The sequence below is a fragment of the Podarcis erhardii genome, assembly GCF_964252035.2.
Source record: "Podarcis erhardii genome assembly, chromosome: Z".
In the NCBI taxonomy this organism is placed as follows: Eukaryota; Metazoa; Chordata; class Lepidosauria; order Squamata; family Lacertidae; genus Podarcis; species Podarcis erhardii.
The window spans coordinates 10,670,016-10,697,976 of NC_138504.1; the positions used below are offsets into that span (position 1 = coordinate 10,670,016).

A 27,961-nucleotide genomic window follows, 5' to 3' on the forward strand; every position below is an offset into this window, starting at 1 on the left:
AGATGCACTACCTATTTTCACATATGGACCGGTTTCCTGAGAACCTGGGTTCAATGAGTGACGAGCAGGGGGAGAGATTCCATCAGGAAGTTTACAGTAATCAATGTTTCTATCAGGTAATCAATATATGTTGTTGGAAAAACATTATTTTCTCTTAAAAACATATTTAGGATGATATGTGTTGATGAAAATCAGCTGATAGTGCCACAAAAATGTAAGCGATTTTGTCACAAGATCTGGTTTTTTTCAAATCAACATAGCACAAAAACCTGACCTGGTGGAGAGAAACGGATGCCATTTCCTGATTCAGCAGTGCAAAAATACCCTAAAGCAGTTGTAGAAATCTAGACAACATTCAAAAAGTAAAAAATTGTTGCCCAGTGATTATTAGACTGCTGTAATAAGTTGGGCATGGGACTGCCTTTGAATATTGTTTGGACCAGTCTTCAACAACCGCCTGCTCCCCAGTTTTTTGGACTGCAACTAGCATGAGTCCCTGCCAGATTGGAGTAGTAGCCCAAAACATGTGGATAGCACCAGGTTGGCCAAGGCTGGTTTGGAAACAGCAGTTGATTTAGAATACAGTTGTTTGATTGCTGTTGAGACATTTATAATCAGTTAACACTTTGTCAACTGCCCCAGGTCCACATCTGTTTCCAGGCTCAGTAGAATATACTGGTTTTGTTTGTTTCTTAAATCAAAACACAGTTTGTGACAAGGACATCCGAAAGATCAGTCAGTAAAGGCCCTTCCATAGATTTCTCCACCATCCAAGGCACCTGGGAGCAGTGGCCGTGCCATGATTGTGAAGAAAGAGTTCCATGCCCAGTGTCATTTCGGCATCTGGCAAAAATCTTTTTATACTCCATTTGATCTTTTTTATACACTGCCACTAAGGATTTTTGCCTTTTTAAGGGAGAAAATTACATATTTATAGGGAGATATCCAGTGTTTGCCATACAGAGTTTTCTTTTAAGTTGTTTTAACCAGCCCTGGAGCCTTATGGTGAAGGGTATGTAAGAAATCTCATAACTAAATAAAAAGACCCATTGAGAGCAAAGGATGTACGGAACTTAAAGCCATTTGTTTCAATGGGAATGACTTAGTTGCCAGTTTATTTTATTTTGTGTACAGTGGTACCTTGGTTCTCAAGCTTGATCCATTCCGGGAGTCCGTTCGACTCCCCAAACAATTCAAAAACCAAGGCACAGCTTCCAATTGCCTGCAGGAGCTTCCTGCACTCAATTGGAAGCTGCGGTAGCCCCATCGGACGTTCGGCTTCCAAAAAACATTTGCAAACCAGAACACTCACTTCTGGGTTTGTGGCATTCAGGAGCTGACTTGTTCAGGAGCCAAGTCGTTCGAGAACCAAGCTACCACTGTAGTTGTAACTGCGTCACCCATCCTTGAAACTCTACTAAAAAGTGGAATATAAATATTTACTTCTGTGAAGAAGTGCTTTTTTTTGGAATGTCACGATCTTCCAACATTGGGCTTCATCGGATGGCCCCAAGTTCTCACAGAACCCAAGGCAGCATACATGAGTTTCCTAGGCAGTCAGTCACACATTGAGACATCACTGACCAGACTCAGACCTGGACCTTTGCTTCAACAAGCTTGTCCTGCCATCTGGAAAGCAGAGTGCAATAAACTCTTTGCCCTTTTCTTTGTGAAAGCAACAACTTGCAGTCTCAGGAATGGGTTCTATCAACAGGAACACAGGAAGCAGAACCTAGGAAGCCACCTTATATAGAGCCAGATTGCTGGGTCCATCTAGTTCAGCATAGTATACACACTAACAGTGGCTTCCCAGCATTTCAGGCAAAGGTTTCCCCCACATTACCTGGATATGCTAGGGATTGAACCTGGGACCTTCTGCATGCAAAACAGATGCTCTGCCACTGAGTCTTAGCTATCTCTGTTCTTGCACGCTTTCCAACCAATATTTCCATCTCATTCAGATGCAGTCCTGCCCAAATGAATTTCAGTGGTTCCCAATCGGCTAATTATTGAGGACCCCCTATTTTTCAAAAGCCAAGCCACGCACCCCTCTACTTTTGCTAATGTTGATAACTCTAAATTGTTCAAAGCAATTTGGGGAATGTGGGGTAGCCCTTAATAAGCAAAGGATTTTAGGTATACAGTGGTACCTTGGTTTTCAAATGTAATCAGTTCCGGAAGACCGCTCAACTTCTGAAACGTTCGAAAACCGAAGCATTTACTTCTAGGTTTTTGGTGCTCAAAAACCAAAACATTAGACTTCCGAGACATTTGAAAACAGAGGTACCACTGTACTAAAAAAACAAACCATGAAATTTTTGATATTACTGCGCAAAAAATGATGAAGATTTAGTTGGGGGAGCAGAAATAAATTGAATTTTATTAACGTATAGTACAAGTGAACAAATTATGACATGTCAAGCAGCTACTAAACCTTATTCTAGATCCAGGGCTCTCTTTTTTCTAGAAAAAGAGGTAGTGCAACTTGCTGAGCTGTTTTTATGGGAGCACCCACCCAAAGTTGTTGAGCTCTTTGTAGGGGGAGCAGCCAAAGTTGTTGAGCTTCATCATCATCATCATCTTTATTACGGTCAGTAATAAACAGTAATTTAGGAAACAGAACAGATAAAACGGGTGAATGGGGTGACTCAAAGGAGGGGGAATGCGTGAGAGAGACTGAAAATCAGCTAGAGGGTTAAGAGCAAGCAGATGCAAAAGCAACTATAGAAGGGAGGGTGTGAGAGAGGGAACGGGTCTTGCGACTGAGCCTTGTGTTTAGGTCTAGTGCATGACCCAAACCATCACAGCAGCACAAAATCTGGCTTAGTATATTATGTCTGGGTTTGCATCTTGAAGTAGCAAGGAAGTATAGAGTTGCTCTGTCCGTCCAGGGAATTTGTGTACTATTGGCAGGATGAACCTGACTTGTATGTCTGTATAATACTGGCAGTGGAAGAAGACATGTTCAGTAGTTTCTAGTTGCCCTGAGCCACGGGGGCACTTCCTCTCCTTGTACGGTACCTTCCTAAAATAGCGTTCCTGGATAGCTTGAGGGGAGAGCCTGGCACTGGGGCAAAGTGAAGGCCCTTCAGTGTTTTGGTTCTGGGTTGTTTATACATGGCATTTGGGAATATTTATGGCATTTGGGAATTGACCGCTGTGGCGTTTGCCCTCCTAGGTGTGTGACATCATACTGGGTTCATAAGGAAAGGGTTAACTTATTGTAAAATGACTAACCAATGGGAACCCAAGGGAGCAGAGTTAACTGTGTATAAGGTTTAAGCACAGAGGGGTTTTGGGAGAGTTAGAGTTAGGGTGGTTGAGAAGACAGTCTGGAGTTAGAAGAGACAGAGAAGAGAAGTCTGTGGGTTGGGCTAGTTTGGTGTGAGAGAGTAAGAGAATCTGTTAAGAGGAGTCAGTCAAACAGTTGAGATAATCAGTCAGAAGGTATTAGGAAGGTATAGGCCAGTAAAGAAACTAAAGTTAAGAAACTGACAGGAATATTATCTGAAAAACCATAAACTTGTTGATGTTTATAAAATAAACTTGTTTATTTGGTTCAATTTTAACAACGGTCTGGTGTTTTACCTGAGAGTAACGAGTTGGTGGGAGCGGGGAAGCGAGCACAGTGGTGGCACAGGGATCAATAGACCGTTAAACATCCGGGGACCCTGTGTGATCACCACAACCGCCAGCACACAGCCCCAAGCAAAAAAGGTGCTGGAACGTACCTAAGAGGTGCCGGAACTCAGTTCCAGCAAGTTCTGGTTGAAAAAAAACCCTATCTATATCTATATCTGCCACCATCTGGCTGTGTTGCCCCAGCCACTCTGGGTGGCTCCCAACAAAATGTTAAAAACACATTAAACCTAAATGTGATGGGAGAAATCATTTCTCTTTTTGTCCTGAACAATCCCCTTCCACATCCGGTTCAATACTTCCTACTTTTGTTCTAAAATCTGGTTCAACATGCCTGGCACCAAGGTTGAAGCGGCAGCCATCTTCATTCCCGCCAAGTGCTCCCTCCTGCAGCCCTTCTTCATCCCCCAAAAGAATCTGCCTGAGGCCGGCCCAACCCCTCAAAGTGGAAGCGGCAGCTGTGGTGGTGGTCTCTGTTAAGTTGTGGGCGAACATATCAGACCACACAGCGATTCTTCTAAAGCAGCTCTTTATTTGTAAGCTGGAACAGAACTGAACTGAGGAGCTCAGTCAGCCTGCTTATATAGAGCTCCACTAGAATGCAACAGTAACCATTTTCTGTAACTAGCCAATCACCGAACATCACTTTTGATCCTTCATTTGCATACAAACTATCCAATCACTGAACGTCATTTTCGATCCTTCATTTGCATAACTATCTACAGTATCCCCCTGCTGGCCCAGGGTGAGAACTTCAGTACATAACAGTCTCAGTAAAACACAACCCCTTGCCTCTCCTCCTCCCCGAGGCCAATGGGCACAGAAGCACTGTCATTTCACCTGCTATGGTTTCCCACACACAGGTAACAAAAAAGAAAAAGGGAAAATCTTTATCCCCACCTCAATGTACATCTTTTCATGCTCAGGGAATTCCAAGCCAAAAGGCTGGTGCATGCTGTTGCCCATTTCAGGCCGCTCAGGAAGCTATCTTAGGGCAAGCTTGAAAACTGTCCTGGTTTCATCACCACCACTTGGGACCATAACTTTCTTGACTTTTAGCTTTGGACTCTGAGAAATCTGGAGGAGGGGTAATTTATGGGAAACTTTCCTGGTTTCCCCAACCACCACCACCCCAAATCTGGTTCAACATCAAGCCGATTTCTGTGCTTGTTCTTCATATAACAAACTATTGAAATGTTTGTTCACAAAGATATGTGGAACAAAAGGGAACTAGACATTTCAAAGCTTTCTCACCTAACTTCTTATAATCAGCGAAAACCTTCACCCAGAATTGGTCCAGTCCACATTCTTTGAAAAATGATTTCAATGAACCGTCACAAGTTACGTCAACAAGTGCCTATTGCTCTTCTGCAGACAGAGCTGTTAGTTGTACATCACCACATTCAAAAGGATTCCTTATCCATGAGTTTTCAGGATTTGGTGCAGGAAAGTAATCTTCTGGTATCAATTCTTTGTCAGTGGTCTCCAGTGTTGGGATGTTAATGAGGCTTCCACCTTCTACTCAGCTTGCCCATAACCTTATTTTTTTAATCACTGCCTCAATCTTATCTTCAGCGTAGAAAATATTCACATCACTACCTTGAAGTAGTCTTCAAGTATGTGAAAACATCTGCTAAGTAGGCTACCATACACAACCACACAAAGTCGTTCAACTGGACTTCCGGTCGGCGCCAGCGTTTGATGGCGGTCCTAGCCTCGAGCTCCGAGGCAGGACTGCTCCGTAAGTTCGGGTCTTACCCGCTACGGCAAGCGGGGGACCCCTAAAATCACAGGCGCTGAAGCCTGTGAGCAAGGAGATTCGGTGGGCACCTTTGCGCCCCCCCGGCATCGTGAAAGAGCCTTTTTAAAGGCTCCGGAGCGGCATCGGGGTGAGCGCGGTGCTGAGGATCGCTACCCAGCTTACGGAGTGAAGCCGCGTCGCCATTAACGGAGAGCGCCGATTCCTTTCTGAAATCAACGATTGGCAACAACAATACCCGTGAGTAAGATCGCAAAAGTAAAACGGGACTTAAAAAATTCAGAAGATTTGGCTGAAAACGGGAAGGCAAAAATTAAGGAAGTCAGCCTCCCGGAGCTGCATGATTAACGGAGCAATGAAAAGATTAAGCTGTGTTTAAATGGACTTTCCTTTTAACTCTTATTAAACCAGACATTGAAAGGATCTCCCCCCTGTTGTGCAGGAGAAGGGGGGGAGGAAACAGAACTAATTTAACCTGCAAAAGAAAGGGATAAGGAATAAAAAACCTCTGCTGCCGATACTTCTGGCCAGGCTGCCGGAGCAGCGATCGCCTGAAAAAAGGAACTGTCAAGTGAGCTGTCAAAGGACAGCGGCCACAAAATAAGACTTATTTTGAAACATACTCGGGACTTTGGTGGATTACAATTCTAACAGTAAAGTGCTACAAACTAAAGACTTTTAACGGGACTTTTGCCTTTGGACTTTCTGTTTCTTTGTTCTGGGTGCCTCTGGATGGTTACAATTTCCTCCTCTAGAGGGCTTTAGTTACATTACGGTGTATCCAGTGGGATTTTCCACTTGCAACTTTCCTGTGTGAATGACCTTGAGTTATGAGCAACCCGCCAGAAGAGATTTCAACAAGAAGTAAAACAAAGCAGGCTCAAAAACAAGCTCAAAAAAGAGGCTCCTTATCAGGAGCAGCAGCTGCACAAGAAAAAATAACAGCAGCATCAATGGAGTCAATGACACAGGCCCTGCTTAAAATAAATCAGTCACTAGAAGTACTCACTAAGCAATCTGCAGAACTTACCAAACAGTCTACAGAGAACTCTAAGAAACTGACGGAGTTGACAACAAGACTAGACCTGAATACAACAATAATTTCATCTAATACAGATTCTATAAACCGTTTGGTTCAAGAATCTACGGAAACAAGGAGAATAGCTGAGAGTGCTAGGTCCACTGCTGAAGAAACCAAAGGAAAGTTTGCGCCTATTGTAAAAAAAGTACATGAACATGATTCAGCACTAGCCCTACTAGAACTGGAAAGGAAAAGTAAGAATCTGAAATTAAGACTGGTTCCAGAAGAGGAAGAGGACAAGCTTGGGGAATTCCTCACAGATAAATTTCAAGACTTCTGGAATGATGAGCTAGATGGAGAGGAAGATGAATTTATGATAACTTCAGCCTTTCGGATTGGCAGGAAGCAAGGGAAGAAGCCAAGAGATTGTTTAATTACCTTAGGATCAAAGGAACAAAGAGACAAAATATTGAACCTACACTTCCAGAAGGCCTTGGTCATTAAAAATTCTCAGATTCAAATCTTCAAGGATATTCCTAAATATTTTTTGGAGGTTAGATCTCAATTTAAAGAACTAGTTGATCTACTTAAGAAGAATAATATCCCATTCAGGTGGGAATTTCCACAAGGGCTGTCCTTTAGCTTCAAAGGGAAGAAAATTAAAATAAAAACAAACCAGGATAAAGAGTTTTTTTTGGAAAGAAATCAAGAGGATCTCCAGAAAGGAACTGTCAGTGAGGAGGAAGTACCGGACATCTCAAATCTATCTTTTGGACTGAACCGAGCACCGACCGAGGAGGAACAACAACTTGGTGCAGTCGGTGGAAGATCTACTCAGTAACCAAAATGTCTCTGCAACTCTTCAGTTGGAACTGCAATGGCTTGAACCACCCTCGAAAAAGGGGCCAAGTATTTCATTTATTAAAGAAGGAACATCTAGATGTAATCTGTTTACAAGAAACCCACATTGCCAGGATACATAGAAAACTTTTAACAAACAAGAGATTAGGACAAGAATTTATATCATCAGATAGAGTCAAGAAAAGAGGAGTTGTGATCTATGTCAAGGAAAAATTTGAACCAAAATTGATCTTTAAGGATGACCAAGGAAGATACCTGGCAGTGGAAATCCAAATTCATGGAGAAAAAATATTGATTGTTGGAGTTTATGCACCAAATGAGGGGAAGGCTGAATTCTTCAAGAAGTTGCATGAGACTTTAATGGACTTTTTGGACTTTAAAATTATAATGATGGGTGACATGAATGGAGTCGTCTCTACAAATATGGATAAGGCCCAAAGACAAACAATATCTAATGATGGAAGACTACCAAAGACTTTTTTTGACCTGACTGACACTATGGATCTGATTGATATTTGGAGAACTAGGAACCCTCTGGAAAGGGAGGGGACCTTCTTCTCTGAAGCAAAAATGACATGGACTAGAATTGATCAAATATGGATTTCTAGTAATCTGGCATCAAAGGTTAAAAAAACAGAAATCTGCCCAAAGACCTGCTCTGACCACAATGCTGTCAAGATGGAAATGAAACTGACAACAGCTGGAACCTTTAGATGGAGAATGAATGACACCCTCTTTGGAGATGAGGAAATTTGCAAAAAGGCCCAAAAAACACTTAAAGACTACTTCGAGATCAATTTGAGATCAGACACAGAAAAAAGAATCATTTGGGACGCAAGTAAAGCCGTGATGCGTGGCTTCCTAATACAACAGAATTCAATAAAGAGGAAAAAACAGAATGAGAAGAAAGAGAAAATTTGGAATCTAATAAAAGAAGGAGAGAAGAAACTGAGATCTAAGCCTAAATCCCAGGAGATATTAAGAGAAATAAAATTTTATCAAACACAATATATGGAATTGATGAACCAGGAAATAGAATGGAAAATTAAACAAATGAGACAAAAGACTTTTGAGTCTGCAGATAAATGTGGGAAGCTACTGTCTTGGCAACTGAAAAAGAGACAAAAACTGAATACAGTGACATCACTCGAAGTAGATGGGAAGTCTATTAATAAACCAAATGAGATAAGTAATTGTTTTCAAAGTTTCTTTAAGAAATTATACAAACAAGGGCCAAAAAATGAACAGGAGATAGAAGAATTTATTGGAAAATACGGACTATCAAAAATCTCTGAAAACAACAGAAGGAGTTTAAATGAGAAAATTACAGATCAAGAAATAGAGAGTGCCATCCAGGATATGAAGTTGGGAAAATCACCAGGACCAGATGGACTAACTGCGAGATATTATAAAGTATTGAAGGATTGGTTAATACAACCACTGAAAGAAGTCTGCAATCAAATTTTGGAGGGGAAAAAGGCTCCCGAATCGTGGAAGGAAGCATTCATCTCACTTATACCAAAGACAGAAACTGAGAAACATCAAGTTAAGAATTACCGCCCTATATCACTTTTGAATGTGGATTATAAAATTTTTGCAGACATTCTAGCAAAAAGATTCAAAAAGGTTTTGTTAGAGGAGATTCACAGGGACCAAACAGGCTTTCTACCAGGCAGGCAATTGTCAGACAATGTGAGGAATATTATAGATATTCTAGAACTTTTGGAAACTGATATAAATAGAAAAGCTGTTTTGATTTTTGTGGATGCAGAGAAAGCCTTTGACAATATTTGTTGGAGCTTTATGAAGAGGAATCTCCAAGGAATGGGGGTAGGCAAGAACTTTGAAAATGGTATAAGTGCAATTTATTCTGAGCAAAAGGCCAAACTTATTGTAAATGGTATGGTTATGGATGAAATTCCAATAGAGAAAGGGACACGACAGGGATGCCCAATTTCCCCTCTATTGTTTATATCGGTACTGGAGGTTTTCCTTAATATGATTAGAAGAGACCAGCTGGTTAAAGGTATACAGGTCGGAACTAAACATTATAAGCTAAGAGCATTTGCAGATGACTTAGTTTTGACATTACAACAGCCAGAAACTAGTACAAAAAGAGTTCTGGAACTTATTGAAATATTTGGTCAGGTAGCAGGTTTTAAATTGAATAAACACAAGACAAAGGTGTTGGAAAAAAATCTTACGGTGGGGGAAAAAGACAGTTTTCAAAGAGAAACTGGTTTGGAAATTACTAAAAAGGTAAAATATCTGGGGGTGAATTTAACATCTAAGAATGTGAACCTATTTAAAGATAACTATGAGAAATGCTGGGCTGAAGTGAAGAAAGATTTCGATATATGGTCAAGATTGAGACTTTCCTTGTTAGGCCGAATTGCTGTAATTAAGATGAATGTATTGCCGAGATTGTTGTTTTTGTTCCAGACATTGCAAATTTTAGATAAGATGGACTGTTTCAAGAAGTGGCAGAAAGATATATCCAAATTTGTCTGGCAGGGCAAAAAACCCAGAATTAAATTTAAGATTTTGACTGATGCAAAGGATAGAGGGGGCTTTGCCCTGCCGGACTTAAAACTTTATTATGAAGCAGCAGCTTTTTGCTGGCTGAAACCATGGCTACTTCTTGAGAATACAGACATTCTGGACTTGGAAGGTTATGATAATAGTTTTGGTTGGCATGCATATTTATGGTATGACAAGGTAAAGGTACATAGAAATTTTAAAAATCATATTATTAGGAAAGCATTGTATAATGTATGGAATCGATATAAAGATTTGTTTGAAAGTAAAACCCCCAGGTGGCTGTCACCAATGGAAGCTAAGGCGGTAAAAAGATTGAACATGGATACAGACTGGCCAAAATATTGTGAAATTATAGAATATGATGGTGAAAAGTTGAAACTACAGAGTTTTGAGAAATTGAAACCTAAAGTCCGAGATTGGTTACATTACTACCAGATTAATGAAACTTTTAAGCAGGACAGAAAACTAGGATTTCAGAAGGAGAGGTCAAAGTTAGAAACAGAATTGCTAGAACCCAATACTAAGAATTTGTCTAGAATGTATAATCTGCTGCTAAAATGGAACACACAAGATGAAACGGTTAAATCAGCCATGATTAAGTGGGCACAAGATATTGGTCATGATATTATGTTTGCTGACTGGGAGCAGTTATGGACCACAGGTATTAAATTTACGGCATGTAGTGCCCTGAAAGAGAACATAATGAAAATGATCTATAGGTGGTACATGACCCCAGTCAAGCTTGCAAAGATATATCATTTGCCCAATAACAATTGCTGGAAGTGTAATGAATGTGAAGGAACCTTTTATCACCTTTGGTGGACCTGCCCAAAGATTAAGGCCTACTGGGAAATGATCTATAATGAAATTAAGAAAATCCTTAAGTGGACATTTGTAAAGAAACCGGAGGCTTTTCTCCTGGGCATGGTCGGCCAATTGGTACCAAAGAAAGATAGGACCTTTTTTATGTACGCAACAACAGCAGCAAGAATCCTTTTGGCGAAGTATTGGAAGACTGAAGAATTACCTACTCTGGAAGAATGGCAGACCAAGGTGACTGAATTTATGGGACTGGCAGAGATGACCGGCAGAATCCGTGACCAGAGGAAAGAGACAGTGGAGGAGGACTGGAAAAAATTTAAAATCTATCTTAAAAATTGTTGTAAAATTTCGGAATGTTAAGATGTCAGGGGATTGGACACAAAGAATTACAGCTAAAAATCGAAATTTATAAAGCAGAAACTCTTTTTAAAGAGAATTAAATATAAAAATGGGATGAAGAATTGCTAAAAATTTTGAAATTTGGATGCAGTGAAGGGGAGGTTTGGGGAAGTCGCATTATGTTTGTTTGTTTTTTGTTTATGTTGTAAAATTAATAAAAATTATTATAAAAAAAAAAAAAACAAAGTCGTTCAACTGATCACATGGAAATTTTCAGAAAAAGTCATACTTCATCACATAACTCAAAGAATCACTTCAGTATTTTCATCCTTGACAGCCAACACACTTCTGTATGTAAAAATAACTGCATATGCAAGCAAGCAGGCATTGGTCGCAAGCAGAGGCTGGGGTGGTCCATGGAAGGCTTTCACTGTGCAATTAACAAGATAAGTGAGTCCCCCAGCAGGGGATGGTGTCACGGACCCCCAGGGTGCATTCTGCGGACCCCCAGGAGTCCCCGGATGCCTAATTGGGAACCACAGTATTAGATCATAAAAGGATAAATTTCTGTGCATGAAATCATTCGATAGAGATGCAAACCAAGTCCAGTTCTATGCCAAGCTCTGTAGGAAGCTGCTACAGAATCTCTGAGGAATGTGCATACTTAACAGCAGACGGAAGAACTCACTCTTAGTAACAATTAAGTGCTCCTCAAGAGAGGCCTGCAGACTTCTCCCTCCTTCTTCTCTAGCATGCATGCCCTGCCCCTTCTCTGGTTGATCTTAACCATGGTTGGATTGGAACACGCATTCATACTAAACCATGATGAAGGAAAGAGATGCACATGGGGCCAGCCCAGGACATTTTGCTTCCTAAGGTGAAGGACAAGGTGGTGCCTCCTCCCCCTTCCATGTACAAAAACCATTTGGATGGGCATTTGAATCTTACATCAACACAAGTGGTGGGATAGCATCCTCTTCTGCACCTGAAGCAGCAAGCTAGTTTAGGAGTGAACTGCACTGCAACAGAAGGGGATGACTAAAAAAAACTCAGGAGGAACAGCCAGAGGGATTACCCACCACCACTGTCCCCCAGCATCTGCAGAAAGAATTGCTTGCTTCTCTCTGCCAAATGGTAGGACTGGCATTAAACAGATACAAGCTTGTAACCCATTCCCATTCAGTTATCTATAGAGAAGAGAGCAGCAGTGCTACATTGGTGTGTACCATGTGATTACAGTTGGACAATGGAAGGCACATTGGAAAGAAGAGGTAGGGTGTCCAATATCCACATTAACAAACACCCCAACATCCATCTTTCACAACTGTATAGCCGAAGCATATTGACAGCCCAACATAGGCTGGATGAACGTAAGATAAATGGACTTAATGCAACTAAGCAAACATGACATTTTCCTTGCACTGTGATCACAGATGAGTCATTAAGTAAAATGATTAATCACAAATCAATGTTACTAAGCTCCTTTAGAGACGATGTGGCCCTTGTCATGCAAGTATAAGCTCTCCATTTATGGGCTAATGCATTAATTCTCGCTCTCGGGCTGTTGTTGTTGGTCTTAAACATCACAGTCTGCCGGAAATTTGTGTGCAATTAAGCTCAAGTGATGACCTCCTTATACACATTTTGGCACTTTTTATCTGGTAGCATGCTGTGCAAATATATAAATGAATTCAAGCATTATATGGAATTGCATTAACTGTAATTTCCAGGCAGACAGATATATTTCAGAATTTTAATACATTCACCAACAAGGTATTCAGCACCATAAATTACTCATTTTATCAGTCTGCAAATAGTTTTATCGGTCAGTGAGTGGATTTGTTCTAGGGCATTATGATCGACTGTTTTGCAGCTGGACGAAACACAGCTGGTTCCTTTCAACTGGTTGGTTTTTTTTCCCTTTTCCCCAGATCTACTGGTTTGGAAAGAAGGAAGTGGATTTGTCCTAAGAATTACACAGAACATCCGTTCTGAAAGGAGCATGCTGACTGCCAATCCACTACTGAGCCAAATTCAGGGTTCTTACGTTGGCTTATAAAGTCCTTAAACAACACAAGGTTTGGATACCTAAAGGAGTGTGTCTTCTCCCTTAAAGATCTGTCCATGAGATCTTGTGGGGAGGTCCTTGCAGCTCTACCGTGGGCAGCTGAAATTCACCATGTGGCAATGGGTCTTCTTGGTGATAGTGGCACCCTGGCTACATAATTCTCTCTCTTCCCAAGATGCAACTAGCACTGATTCTTTTAAGCCATTAAGGTGGGTGGACATACACACCTAAACATGGGTTTGTCCAACTGAGAGAGCCAGTATTCGTGCACATGCTTTGAATGGAAAATAGGTCTCGGATTCAGTCCCTGGCATCTCCAATTAGGATGAGGCAGCAAGTGGCAGGAAAGAGCTCTGCCCGAAACCCTGGAAAGCTACTCCCAGGCTCTCCCAGTCTGCATACACAGTTAAAGCACATGGCTCACCCCCAAAGAATTCTGGGAACTGTGGTTTGTTGTGGATGCTGGGAAATATAGCTGTGTTCAGTGCAGGAAGCTATGTGCTTAAAAACAGCCCCAGAGTAGACAGTACTGAGACAGGTGGAGACCTGGTTTGTGACAGCTTCCTATATCCACTGATCATTCTCCCTCGTCGTTTAAAATAGGTTTCCTTTGAACGGCTGCATCTCAGTGACAGAGTAACTGCTTCATGTCCTTACTCAACTCCTGCAGTGTCCCATCAACCCCAAGGGGGGTCAATAATTTGGGAGATGCTAACCTAGTGCCTAATCCTTGGTTCTTATTGCAACTCAGCCTAAACATGTGTAATTGAAATGATGACATAGTCTTCCCTTGCCCCCTTCTCTAATGTTTCACTGTGCCTCTTTTAGGCTATCGTACCCGTATTTTGGAAAGCACCAGGAAACTAAGATGGTGCTCTATCTTTAGAAAGGGGTTCCTAAACTGTGATCTGTGGCCCAAAAGCTTCATTCAGGTGATCCACAACATGTCCACATTAAACATCCATATTGATTCTTTGTATTTGTATTGCCTCTTTTTATCTTATACATTGTATAAGACTTATTGCTCCGTATTACAATTTTTATTCTATGGCGTTCAAATTACAACACAATAAAAAAGTAATACTCAATAAAAATACAATTAAAAACCTTGAGCCATTGAGCACAGTGCATTACAATTGCTACAATAGGCAATGATAATGATAATAATAAAATCAGTAACCAATTTGTAAGTGGTCCAGCAGGTGCGGTGAGTTTGGGAACTGGTCTTAAGACAGGAGCTACTGGACACTATCTGGCAGAGTGCTGACCTAAATGGCCTCCAGATCTAGTTGTCTTTCAGACTTCACATTTGGCATGTTAATTAGATGCCACCAGTAGAGCATGATCTCATTTTGCTAGAACATATTTAAAAACACCATTTAACCTTTACTTACAGAAGCTGCCCAGTATCATCTTCCAAGGATCCTTATGCTAATACACATACCATTTGATATCTAAAGGATGGTCCACACAAGTATGTCCCTGCACACGTGCAAAAGCCATCACATATGCATTTTATCATCTGTTAATGTAAACTGATTTACTTTACCTTCGACATTCTCATGGAGAAAGCAAACAGGCAAACACCTTTTTATGTGTCTAAAATTCTGCTCTGAGTGGTTTTGCATTCCAGAAATTTTTTATCTGCACCTACTTGATACATAGCAATAACTTTTGCTTTTTAAACCAAGGGCTTACTATTTGTGTGGTTGCAGCATGCCCTCTAGTGGAAACTAAAGGTGCTTGCAAGCAAATTAAGAGGAAAACAGTACAGTGGTACTTAACCTGAAACTGTTCTTAACCTGAAGCACCACTTTAGCTAATGGGGTCTCCCGCTGCTGCTGCCGCGCCGCCGAAGCACAATTTCTGCTCTCCTCCTGAAGCAAAGTTCTTAACCTGAAGCACTATTTCTGGGTTAGCGGAGTCTGTAACCTGAAGCGTATGTAACCCGAGGTACCACTGTACAGCACGTTTTTAAAAATTCCTTCTGGCAGCATTAAGTAGTTGGTACTGTTGGGTAGATGTCGAGGCTGAGGAGGGCCCATGCTGACATACCAATTCTGTCATTTCCACCAGTCCCTGTCCCTGGGAAAAGGTGTTGCAATTAAAGACAATAGGAAGAGCGCTGCAGAAACACTGTAAAGCTGCTACCAGTCCATGATGACACTGAACTTGGTAAATCAGTGGTCTGACTTGATAGGAATCAAGTTGTAAGCTTCTTGAGAACAGGGATCTATCTGTGTTTCCTGACTCACTCTGCAAAGCACCATATGCAATGACCGTATAGTACACATAATCCATTTATCTGTAGGAACAATCCAAGTATGGCACTGAACACATATAGTTGCATTATTATGTTTCTTTTTAATATTATTCCAAACTATCATATCCACTAATTTAAAGTACAATTAAGGGCTTAAGGGGGAGAAAAGTAAAACAGTACCCTATTGGGAAAAACCTTCACAACATCAAAAAATAAAGAAAGAACAGAGTTTTCCACAAACATCATAGTGAGCAGATACAGAATGTACAGCAAACAGTTGTATGTACATGTGCATTTCAGCATACAATACGCTTTTGCAGAGAACCTGGAAAATAGTCCAGATTTAATATATCTATTTGTATTTAAGACCATCTGAAGTATATTGCCAAAGGTAAACATCTTCTTTGCTTTGGTTATGAAGCACACATCCTCAGAATGCCAATGCCATTGGCCCTTACAAAGCAACTCTCAACCATGTTTCTGAACATATTTGATGCTCCCTGCATCTCCCTAATCTCCCCCCACCCCCGGTCACAAACCATCACACACACACACAATGCATTCTGATCCAGTATGATGCACATGATCTGATAACAGCTCAGGTTATAATGTTAATTGCCCCCCTGCTGCACTGATTTTGGCCAACATGACAAATAATAATCCAAAATAATCTGCAAGACACAGGGAGTATAATACTACTGATCCAAGATGAAACATGTTGAAGTGGCTAAACTGTGCAACCACCAGGTGTAGTTGGACTTCACCTCCCATCAGCCTGAGGGATCAGCGGAGTTGCAGCCCAACAGCATATGGAGGGCCACAGGCTAGTCACCCACAAGTTAAGGTTTCCAGATAAGTGATGAGAATCTGATCTACTGGGAAAACCTGTTTGCAAAAAGGAAGAAAGTCAACAGCATGCTAATATTTAGAAGGCAGGTGTGCCAAGGGGGTGGGGAAAATATGAGCGCTAATAGGTCCTTTTATTTCAGCATTAGTAAGAAATTTGGCTAATGTCCTATAAGATTTTCTACAAGCCTTAAGGGGTTTTTAAGTCATATATACAATCTGATGTAATATTTGTGTGAGAAATTCTCTATGGTTTTCTTTGACCAACATACAGAAAAAACAAAACAAAAACTTATTGCGAACCACAAGATCATCTTAAATGTTGAGATCGCCAACTTCAGTGAGCATTTTGAACAGAACCAGGGTATAGCATCCTATATCCTGCCTTACACAAATGTCACTGCTTTATTTCAGTCAAAACATTTCTATCGGAAAATGAAACCAATGCAGATGCAAGAACAAGATGTAAAACAGATCTTATTAGGCTAAGAGAACAACTTTTTTCCAATCAAGTTTTCAGTGCTCCTTCTAAGCTTTGTGAGATCAGCAATTCCAAAGAAGGTGAATTGTGTATTTGCTCACTTGCACTAGTTAAATTATTTATGCTTCTTGTAAAGCATTCAAGATAAATAGGACCCAGACAAAAGTCTACCAAGCAGACCCCCCAACTTGCTTCCATTCTATAACAAGTGTGTATGAATGGGGTGGGGGCTCAGCTATAGTTTCATCTGCACTTACAATGCTAGTTTAATTCAAAATGAATGTTCACTGAGTGACCAGTGTGTTCAGTTTAGACAGAGAAGCACCTTAAACACAGTACATTATGTGCTCAATAAAATGGAGATTAATGGGGGTGGGGGTTTAAAGGGAAACTATAAAGTATTATGCAACCATTCAGCTACAAAAATCAAGATCTAGGAGGGAGGCAAAATAGATCAAACACTCATAAAAATTGTCATAATGATGAGCTTTGGCTGTGGTCTTATCCTATTTACTCCAAAGTATTTACCTGTGAGCTATGAGCTACTTCATAATAAATGTTTCCTGCTTTGGGGGAGGGGTATGTGTGTGTGTTATGTGTGATTGCCTAATGAAACAAGACTTTAGTAGAAACTTTTTAGAATTAGAGCCAGGAGTATCACATCATTAAGAACCGCTTTTAAAGCAGAAATCCCTTTATCTAGTGAATGTCCAACACTTGTAACTACTTGAAATTCACCCACAGTATCATCAGTTCCTAAAAGTTAGATGTGATTCAGAAACATTAAACTACAGCTTAGCATTACATGCATGAACCTGCTCCCCATTTCTATCTCTTTATCCTGTGTGGCCGTACAGAGATCAGTAACATCCACTTCAGTTTTAAGCTAACCAGAGTTTGCCACATTCACCTGAGTTGGGAACTACGGTTGCTTTTAACCATGGTTTATGCAAAAGAGCCAAGATCAGAAACCAACCTTTGAGTTAGCTTCTTTAGACAAACGGTAGCTTACGCTAACCAGTTCGAAAACACTTCAAGTGAAATAAACAGAGGTTAGTCGGAAATGGAAGAAGGTGCTTCCTAGCTGGTATCGGAGTATGCACATAACGCTGAATTTAGTGCATCTACCACAGATTCACGCTATGAAAGCTAAACAATGTAGAGGCAGTAGTAATGAAGATGTGAAACGGGTCTTTTAAACACATCTGCTTAACTCTGTTATAGCATGAAGCCACTCATAAATATTAACCAAATGAGATCACTTTAACCATGAAGCTGAATAAAGAAATATGTGGTTTTATGCAAAAACATAAGGTCAGGATGGAAATCTCTCAACCGTTGCCTTTTCCCCCCAAAAAGCTGAACAGGGCTTTGAAAAATAAACATTATTATCTTTTTGAAACATCAGTAAAATGTTATCTGCTTAATTTCAATTTTGCAATGTTCTCCTCAAAACCTTCACTTTAAAGAAAAGGTCTCAAATAAATTTTAAGGCACATGACACTACAGTGATTTGGAACATATAGACACATGTATCTAGAGGGAGGAAATGTGAATTTGTTTCTAGAAGTTTTCTTCACCAGATTGTCCTATTGCTTTGTAACACCACATCAGGCCTTCACACCATGAATGACCCACCCGGCTATATGTAGCCATATTTCATGGCCTGACAGGCACTTGCAAGCACTTTCTGCCTGCCTGGTTTTGAATTCCCTGGCAAGCAGAAACACAGGTTCAATAGTCCCTTGTGGGCCACATATACATTAGTCATGGGGTGCATTTGGCTTAAAAGGTTCCCCAGTCCCTGCAGTAAATGAAGCCATGGGAGGATTATTGGGCTTTCTTTCTTTGTTTTTATTATGTATTCTTTTTTTATTGTAATTTTATGTTGTGAACCGCCCTGAGTTCTATGGGCATAGGGCAAAATAAAAAGTAAATAATAATTATTTCAATAAATCTAAAAATGATTTTGTGTAGCCTTAAAGCCTTGATATGATTGCAGTAGGAACAAAAATGTGCGACGTCAAACTGTAGTGTCTTGCTTGTGCAAACAGGACTTGCCCTTGTAGCCCTCCCCAACATTCCCAAAATCTGCTCTGCAAAAACTGAGGGATCCTTCAGAGCAAATGGGGAGGGCACGGGGGGAGGAGAAGGAAGGGCAATCCTGCCACGTCCACTGGGAGAACATGTCACCCAGTAACTATTAATGGAGTTGCAGTTTTTTTGTTTTTTTTAAAGAAAATAACATTAAGCCATTCAGGCCAAAAAGCAGGTAGAGGGGGAAATACTCTTACCCAAAGAACAACTATTATATCTATCTGGTTAAGGCGGAATTACAAACGAAATGCAAACTTTTCAGTAAAGTACTCACAGATAATTGAATGCAAAATAAATTAGCCTTAGTTTCTTTTCTTTTTTTAAAAGTATCCTCTTAATCTCTTATCACATGCCTTTTTTTTTTTTGCTTTTAAACTATAGATGAGGGACACAGGCTAACTAGTCCCAGCTCCAATCCAAATTTTGGTAAAAGTATATGTAAACAATATAATAGGCTTAAGGCTTAGAAAGAACACTGATTTAAAATAAAATAAAAAATCACCCCTGTCACATCAAGACATCCACATCTCTTTCATGGTCGTCCTCAGTGACTTTTAAAGAAAGAACCTCTTCATTAAGGAACAAACCACTCAGTCTCTCCTTTCGAGCCTGCCGTTGCTCTTTCAGTTGTCTCTTGCGCAGAGCCTTTTGCTGAAGCTTGCGCTGTTTAGAACGTTTCTGTCAAAATAAAGGAAATGGCCAAAGTCAATCCCAGTCTCTACACAAAACTGTACACACCACTGTAAAACAAGGCACATATTTAACTAGGACTTTGTACATACAATACATTTAAAGCACCCCTCCCCCAAGAATTATGGGAACTGTAGTTTGTTAAGGATACTGAGCATCATAGCTCTAAACCACAGTTCCAACTAGGGTGGGGAGATGTGCTTTAAACAGATGTTGTGTATACAGCCAAAAACTAATCCAGTATTTTCAGGTAAGCATCTTTTACTGGGATGGAAGAGGAAGAAAGGAACCCTCTTCTACATGCCTCGTAATATCCAGTTACATATGGCAATAATCTGATGATGCTGGAAGGCTCCACCCACAGAGATATGCCAACTCTATCCTCCCTACACAAAGTTCAATGAGAAAGGACTCTTTACAGAAATCTGCATGAAAGCAGATTTATAGCAAGATGGGTGACAGGACCTTTTCAGTGGTGGCTCCCTGGTTTTGGAATGCCTCCCTAGTGAGGCACATTTGTCTCTACCGTTATTAATTTTCAGGAGGAATTTGAAAACATTCCTGTTTGCCCAGACATTTGGTGGCTGAAGAATATTTGTTTCTGGCAATCCTGTAATGGGATGGAATAATGTAACTGTAACTGGTTTCCTAATACAGATAGGTAGCCGTGTTGGTCTGCCATAGTCAAAACAAAAAAATTCCTTCCAGTAGCACCTTAAAGACCAACTAAGTCAGTTCTTGGTATGAGCTTTCGTGTATACATGACAAAGCCATTTTTCACCTTTTCACCCCTTGCTTCCTCCTGTAAGACCTATTGCAGTCGTTAAGAGTCGTCAACAGGCTCATCACAGCTATCTGCCAATCACCCATTCCTACCACCCTTCTGAGTAATACCCCTCCCCACCTTCTCACTATATAGAAAGGTCTGGAAACTTCTGTTTCAGTGTATCTGAAGAAGTGTGCATGCACACGAAAGCTCATACCAAGAACTGACTTAGTTGGTCTTTAAGGTGCTACTGGAAGGAATTTTTTTGGTTTCCTAATGTTTTAAACTGTTTTAGAATGTTTTTGTTTTGTTTTCTTTTTTTATGTTGCATATATGTTTCCTGCCCTGGGCATCTTGAGGAGGAAGGGTAGTATATAAATCCAAAAAACCAACAATTTCTTTTTTGGAGCTATAAATTTAACGACATAAGACCATATTCATTGCTTTCTACGGTTCAAAACGTGACTCGACTTGGGAATGGCTGCTTTCCTTCACCTTTGATTGTATAGATATAAAAATTTAAAAAGAAAACAAAAAAGAGAAATCTTAATGACATTTTCTTTGACTACAATCCAAAGTTAACAGCTAGTTTCCCTTTGGGGTCAGGAGTATCCTATGGCTTTCCTGAAGAAATATGAGTAATTGAAATTGATGGTGCTATACTGAAAGTGCTAATCTTTCAAAGTTCAATTGTCCACAATGCTAACAAATACTGAACTTGTTTGCTTAAGCTGTTTTAGCTCTTATTCCATACTTTCAAATCTGATGGCAAAATAAAAGAGCGCTAGAGCTCATTAAGCTGCAAGTTACCTACAGGAAAGGTGGGATACCCTTTTCTCCGGAATCCTCAAAAAATAACATTCATTGAGCTTTTGCAACATGTAAATGCATTTACATTTTAACTGCAATGATTCAAAGTATACTAATAAGGTTTTTTAAAAGTCCATCTGAATCTGAAGCTTTACTTTTGAATCCCTGATTCGCTCTGCAGCACTTGCAGATAAGTTGCTGTCGCTGTGAGCCCGGCTCATGTTAGCGCTGGAGTTTGAACCAGAGTTGCCAATGCTGGAACCACTACTGCTCGCTGAGCTGACCATGCTGGCGCTGCTGCTGCTGGCGCTGGCACCGCTCACTCCACTGGCACTGCCACAACTGTAGCTGCTTCGCTTCCAGTTCTCCCTTGCAGACCGCTGCCGGGGGCCATGCTCCTTGATATAATTTCTGACCTAAACACACAAAGAAAGAAGTCAAGGCGAAGAGTCGAAGTGGCAAGTGCTTGGGTACACCTGGCCTTCAAAAGACTGAGGCCACATCCACACAATAACATCCAAAGCACTAGTTACAGGTGGGTAGCAGTGTTGGTCTGCTGTAGTCGAAACAAAATAAAAAAAAACTCCTTCCAGTAGCACCTTAGGGACCAACTAAGTTTATTATTGGTATGGGCTGAAGTGTGCATGCACACGAAAGCTCATACCAATAACAAACTTAGTTGGTCTCTATGGTGCTACTGGAAGGAATTTTTTTATTTTGTTTCGATCCAAAGCACTATTATACCAATTTAATCATGGCTTCTGGCCAAAGAATCCTGAGCACTGCGGTTAGTTAAGGGTGCTGAGAATTATTAGGAAAACTCCTGTTCCCCTCACAGAACTAAAATTCCTAGGTGGTTAAGCAATCAATCTTTCTCCCCAAGAAAGTCTGGGAACTGCATCTCTATGAGGGGAACAGGAATCCCCTAATAATTCTCAGCACCCTTAAAAAACAAAACCCCACAGCTCCCAGGATTCTTTGGGGGAAAGCCATGACTGTTTAAAGTTGTATGATACTGCTTTGAATATCTACTGCAGATGGGGCCTGAATTAGTGCTGTATGGTCCACATGATGCTATATGAAGATTGTTCAGAAACTTCAATTGGTTTTAAAAGCAACTACACGGGGAACCCTACTAGACACACAGGTGCTTTACCAGGTCCAATGGCTGGAATATTCTAGAAGAAACTTTTGAAAATGGTCTTGAACAGAAAATTTCCCCAGCAGCAGGTGCTCAACTAAGTCTGGGTCAGTGTAAATGAGTATGTGAAGGATTCAGCATTAGGTCTCTGGCTGGATAGCTAAAAGAGAAAAAGATTATGTTGCTTTATTTGTTTTCTTTATTAAATGACCAGTGTAAAGTTTTGTAAACAATAAAGGCTCTGAGAAACAGAACCAAATGGTGTTTATTCCTGTAATGGAATGGGAATTTCACTAAGAGCTGCAATGCTGCTGCTGTAAAGAAGTAAAAGATGCGGAAAACTTTTCTGTAAAAGGAACTCTGCTGCAGAAAGAAAGGAAAACCCAAGAGTAGATGCTCACCCACCAACACCAATGACTTCCCCTCCTTTTCAATATACTTTAAAGCCCTAAGTAGCCTGGGACCAGGATATTCAAGGATCCCCATCTCCAGAGAGTATGCTGATAGACGAGGATATCCACAGGCCACTACCTTCAAAAGAGATAAAGTATCTCTTTATTAAGTAAGGTACGGTGGAAATGTTTTCAAGTAAACACATATGAGTAACAACAAAAATCTGATGGAGAACGAAAGGGATGGAACAACCCTGACACAATTGTAGAATTATGTATTCTTACTCTTGAAGGGCCCAACAAAGAGGGCTTTACCTTATGAGAGCTCATTCCAAAATAAAATGCATTAAGTCTTTCAGTTGCCCTTAAATTAACAACTAATTGTTACTGTTTATAGAAGTATGCAGCAAGATCATGCATACCAGAATAAGACAAATAATTGGTTTAAAAAGAATCTCAAGCTCAGTTTCACATACCTGTTTCAGCTTTTCATCAGTGAGGCAATTTAGTTCGATAATAAACTCATTGTCTGTAGGAGAAATCTGAGCTGTGGGATCAATAATTTTAATGATGTCAAGCTGCTCTCGAAGCCCCATCTCCATGCTGACTTTGCGACTCAGATATTCAATATATTCCACCTAAGAAAACAATGGAACAGGTAGTTAGTTACCAATGATGCTCACTGAGAATCCCACATTCAAGGGGAGATGTGTTGTGAGAGGACAGGGATTTCTTGGTTGAAGCCTCCTGCCTCTGGATTGCCCTCCTCAGAGAAATTTGGGTAGCATCATCTCTGCTCTCTTTAGACAACAAGCCAAGCCTTACTGTCTATCCTCCCCAATTCTTTCCTACCAGTTGCTATCTGCTAGTTATGCTTTATTCTCTATTTAGTCTATTATGGATGGCCTTTGGGGGGCTTTTAAAACATTTTTATTAGACGGAGGCAGGGTATAAATGTCAGCTCTTCCACAACTCAAGATACCTTGAATAACACCACAGAAAAATAAAACTTGAGAAATTAACCTCCTCTATATAATTAAGAAAATTAGCACTTACTGTTACAAACCAGAGTTTTATCTGCTATGAATAATTTAGCCCTTAAAAATTTGTTTACAAGCATGCAGTCTCCAAATTCAAAAAGGTTTTACCTGTTCATCGTTAGTCATTGCACTCCATGGAAGCTCATCAAGATTCCTGTGCTTGTTTTTCTTTTTTGGGAGCATGCAGGGAGAGCTTGATATACTGGGTATGATGTCAGAAAGCACATCACTTCCACTTGCAATGTCACTGCCAGGCAACTTATAGACAAAAAAATACATATATCCGATCAATTTCAGAATGAAGCAATGCAGTCCAACATTCAGCAACAAACTAAAACACTAGAATTAAATACGGAAAATTAAGGCTTCAATCCTAAACACACCTACATGAGAACCAACTGTGTTAGGAAAAGTAGCATTGACTTATGGCTACTGTCTAGCTGGAAACACAGTGCTTTCAATGTTGTTATACAGACCACGGCAGTTTATTAATGCATGGGACAGCCTATAAAAGCATTTTTACCTGCCATTCAAATTCACTGTCTGACCAGTCCCAATATGTACTAATGGAAGAAGAGACATCGCTGCAGACACTACCCTCCGGGAACAAATCAAAAGATGTCAGGTCCTGATCATCCAAAAGTGAGAAGCAGTCATCCTGGTCACCGACAGAGACAGAGGAAAACAGTTCTTCACTGCATTCAGAGCTGGCTACACTCGTGCCACATGAAGTCAAGTTCCACCTGCAAAACAGAAAGGCAGTCACGTTTGACCTTAGTATTTCAGTAACATTCAATGTTGCTAGCTTACTTGGAATTAAAAGCCAACTAACATAAGCACCAGGATGAACAGCTGTTGACAGGTATCTGCTTAAGACCTTGAGTGCACAATAACATGCAGTAAGCAAGTTGTGTGTCCCCCATATCTTGCATCGAGCTTCAAAGCAGCCATTCAAAATATGCACCAGTTATGGGGCAACAAAGGGTACATGGCAGATTAGGGATTGTTCATGTTCAGCTCACAGTGAGCCAGACAACAACCTCGAAGGATGACAAAATAAGCCCTAAGTTAGACCTCGAGTTAATATTTCTTAAGCAATGGTACCCCATCTATAAACTCCATTATCCCAGCAGAAGTCCACAAGCTTAGCAGCTTTCCAGGCTTCAGAAAAGAAGTAAATGCACCTCTTTTTCAAATGAACTTCACAGACAAAACTTTAGGTTTCAATATGCTGCTGCATCCAGATGTGTTAATAACTGTAAATTGAAATTGTTTACATTCATACACCATTTTATTTGTATGCAGCCTTTCCATAATTCAAACCATGCTCATGGTGGCTTGCAAAATGGGGGGGGGGTTGCTCAACTACAAAGAAAAGTAGTCATAAATAATAAAACATCAAAAATTCATGACCAAATTGAAAAATTTCCACATAAATCATAATCAGACCTAAAATAAAGATACAAAAAAAAAAAATCAAGAACCCCCCCTCCAAGCAAATTCCTGAGTATTGTATAATGCTTTATTGTTGTAAGTATTTATCTTGCAATTTTTGTGTTTCAAACTGCTTCAGGGATCCAACAGGCAAAAAAGCAGGAATAATGTCTCACTGATTTCTATGGCTGCCATGAACCCTTCTGAAGTTTACCATTGTTTATTTTCTCTATCAGGGGTTCTGTACCTACAGGTGAAACTTGAAAAATTATAATATCATGGAAAAGTTCATTTATTTCAGTAATTCAGCTTAAAAAGTGAAACTAATATAGGAGATAGACTCATGACATGCAAAGCGAGATATGTCAAGCTTTTATTTGTTATAATTGTGATGATCATGGCATACAGCTGATGAAAACCCCAAATTAACAATCTCAGAAAATTAGAATATTAAATGAAATCAGCAAAACAAGGATTGCAAATAGAGCAATACTGGACCTCTGAGAAGTAGAAGCGTGCATATGTACTCAGTACTTGGTTTGGGCCCCTTTAGCATCAATTACTGCCTCAATGCAGCATGGCATGGATGCTATCAGCCTGTGGCACTGCTGAGGTGTTATGGAAGACCAGGATAACAGCCTTCAGCTCTTCTGCATTGCTCAGTCTCATGTCTCTCATCTTTCTCTTGGCAATGCCGCATAGATTCTCTATGGGGTTCAGATCAGGCGAACTAGGTTTTGATACTTCTGGCAGGAGATTTTAGAGCACTTCGTGCTTTCTTCCGCAGACGAGCTTTATGGGGATGCTAACTAAAGTACCAAAACCTGGTTCAATGCCCATGGGATTACTGTGCTTGATTGGCCAGCAAACGCACCTGACCTGAACCCCATAGAGAATCTATGGGGCATTGCCAAGAGAAAGATGAGAGACATGAGACCGAGCAATGCAGAAGAGCTGAAGGCTGTTATTGAAGCATCCTGGTCTTCCATAACACCTCAGCAGTGCCACAGGCTGATAGCATCCATGCCACGCTGCATTGAGGCAGTAATTGATGCAAAAGGGGACCAAACCAAGTGCTGAGTACATATGCATGCTTCTACTTCTCAGAGGTCCAATACTGCTCTATTTACAATCCTTGTTTGGCTGATTTCATTTAATATTCTAATTTTCAGAGATTGTTAATTTGGGGTTTTCATCAGCTGTGTGCCATAATCATCACAATTATAACAAATAAAGGCTTGACATATCTCACTTTGCATGTCATGAGTCTATCTCATATATTAGTTTCACCTTTTAAGTTGAATTACTGAAATAAATGAACTTTTCCATGATATTCTAATTTTTTGAGTTCCACCTGTACATGACAGGCAGATACAAGACAGGGCAGGCTTCACTCTGCTACAAAAAAAAGAAATGAACTTCTTGAATTTCTGCTTGTCAGGAAACATATTTCAGAAACTTGCTTAGTGTGCAAATATTAACAGTGTAAAAGGCTTCCGTGGGAATATGTTAAGGGCACAGGAGCCCTGCTAGAAAAGAAGCTGCCATCTCTACCCACTGCAAGGGTTGCCACCTTCTCTTCTAGCCCTGATCCTCTGCCCTGAACAGCAGTACTGCAAATAAAAAAATTGAACAAGTGACACTTTCCCTCGCACAGATATATCAGCAATGGGAACAGCTCTGCTTATTAATTTTCTGCATGCCAAGCAGGTTATTAAAAAAAGAAGTGGCAAACCTACCTAGCTTCTACTCGGCCTCAACCACATCAGTGTATTGAAGCCAATATGTTAGTATTTAGTCCCGTCTCTCCTTAGTTTTATTAAGAAAACTTTTTTTTAAAGCCCATACAGTCCCCTCACCCACAGCGGTCTTCTTATCCTCCTTGTACCCAAACACCATGTGCTTTTCAATGCACAATGCGGATGCGACTGGTACCAATCCCCTCACCGCCTCTCGCCATTAATTTGTGTTGCTCTGAGACTTTTGGGGTGCAGGATTTAAATATCCCGTGGAGAGAATTCTCCTACCTGCATTCTTCCCAATGGGAAATCAATAAAAACAAAAAACAGGGGCTTCTACTGAAAATGTTACATTATTAAATACTACAGAAGAATTTATTATTATCATTATTATGGAGGCCCTTTAGATGTTGAAGCAGAAGAAGATATCAAAAGATAACCCCCTCGATTCATTCTTCCAGATAGGGAAGGTGTTACAATAGGCATTCGGGCTTCCCACAAGGAAACGTCTAACTTTCCCCCACAGCTTCACACGCAGTTAAGAGGCTTTTAAAGCTGGGGGGGGGGGAGAGAAACTATTCGGGGCGAGCATGATCCGCAGCCCCTCACACCCATATCGACGGCCCTTTGGTGTCCCTTCGAGCTCTCCCACTCCATTTCTTCCCAGCCTCCACAACAACCCTGCGAGGTAGGCGGGGGACGGGGCCGCCGCTCCATCGGGGGCCCACAAGACCACCTGAGACACACTCCCCCCCCCCACACACACACCCTTCGCCCCCCCCCCGTTCTCGCCTGTGGGCGTGGAGGCGGCGCAGAGGGTCCGTGCGGTGGCAGGAGGAGAGGTGGCAGCCGAAGTCGCTGACGTCCAGGCAGGCGGACCCCTCGTCGCACAAGCCGAGGCCGCCGCCAGCACCGTGCGCGCGGGGCGGCGCGGAGAAGAGGAGGGCGCTGGGCTCGTCGGGGGCCAGGAACTTCTGCGGCTCCTCGCCGGCCATGGCGGAGGCAGCGGGGCCTACGCGTCCCTCAGGCGCCCGCGGGCCCCGCGACGGGAAGGCTCAGCCGAGCCGCCATAACGGGAAGAAGAAAAAAAAAAAAAGCGATTCTCCTCCGCGATCACTGCCGGCTTCCAAACGGAGCCTTCCTGTCAGAGATCCAGCGGCCGCTCGGACCGGAAGCCTCTATCGCCAGCTTCCTTGCTGAGCTGCGCGCCTG

At 41.1% G+C, this 27,961-nt stretch overlaps 2 protein-coding genes across 2 annotated transcripts in view; one reads left to right on the plus strand and one right to left on the minus strand.

Annotated features, from left to right (window-relative positions):
• Positions 1-27,961, plus strand: part of LONRF3 (LON peptidase N-terminal domain and ring finger 3) — a 499,535-nt gene that overhangs the window by 389,587 nt on the left and 81,987 nt on the right. The gene's annotated exons all lie outside the window — the stretch shown is intronic.
• FAM199X (family with sequence similarity 199, X-linked) lies at positions 15,395-27,933 on the minus strand. Its single transcript, XM_081848529.1, has 6 exons — positions 27,542-27,933; positions 24,100-24,319; positions 23,685-23,834; positions 23,013-23,174; positions 21,159-21,419; positions 15,395-19,415 (listed from the first exon to the last, which is right to left on the minus strand). The coding sequence occupies exons 1-6, from the start codon at positions 27,742-27,744 to the stop codon at positions 19,245-19,247; spliced, it is 1,167 nt and encodes a 388-aa protein (XP_081704655.1). The 5' UTR covers positions 27,745-27,933; the 3' UTR covers positions 15,395-19,244.

What these genes read in the sequence shown, in the direction of transcription:
- FAM199X (XM_081848529.1), bottom strand. Translation starts at nt 27,744, where the DNA reads ATGGCCGGCGAGGAGCCGCAGAAGTTCCTGGCCCCCGACGAGCCCAGC. An exon ending in CGCCGCCTCCACGCCCACAG is followed by an intron (nt 24,320 to 27,541) that starts GCGAGAACGGGG and finishes TCTGTTTTGCAG; the next exon opens with GTGGAACTTGACTTCATGTG. An exon ending in CAATGACTAACGATGAACAG is followed by an intron (nt 23,175 to 23,684) that starts GTAAAACCTTTT and finishes TTGTTTTCTTAG; the next exon opens with GTGGAATATATTGAATATCT.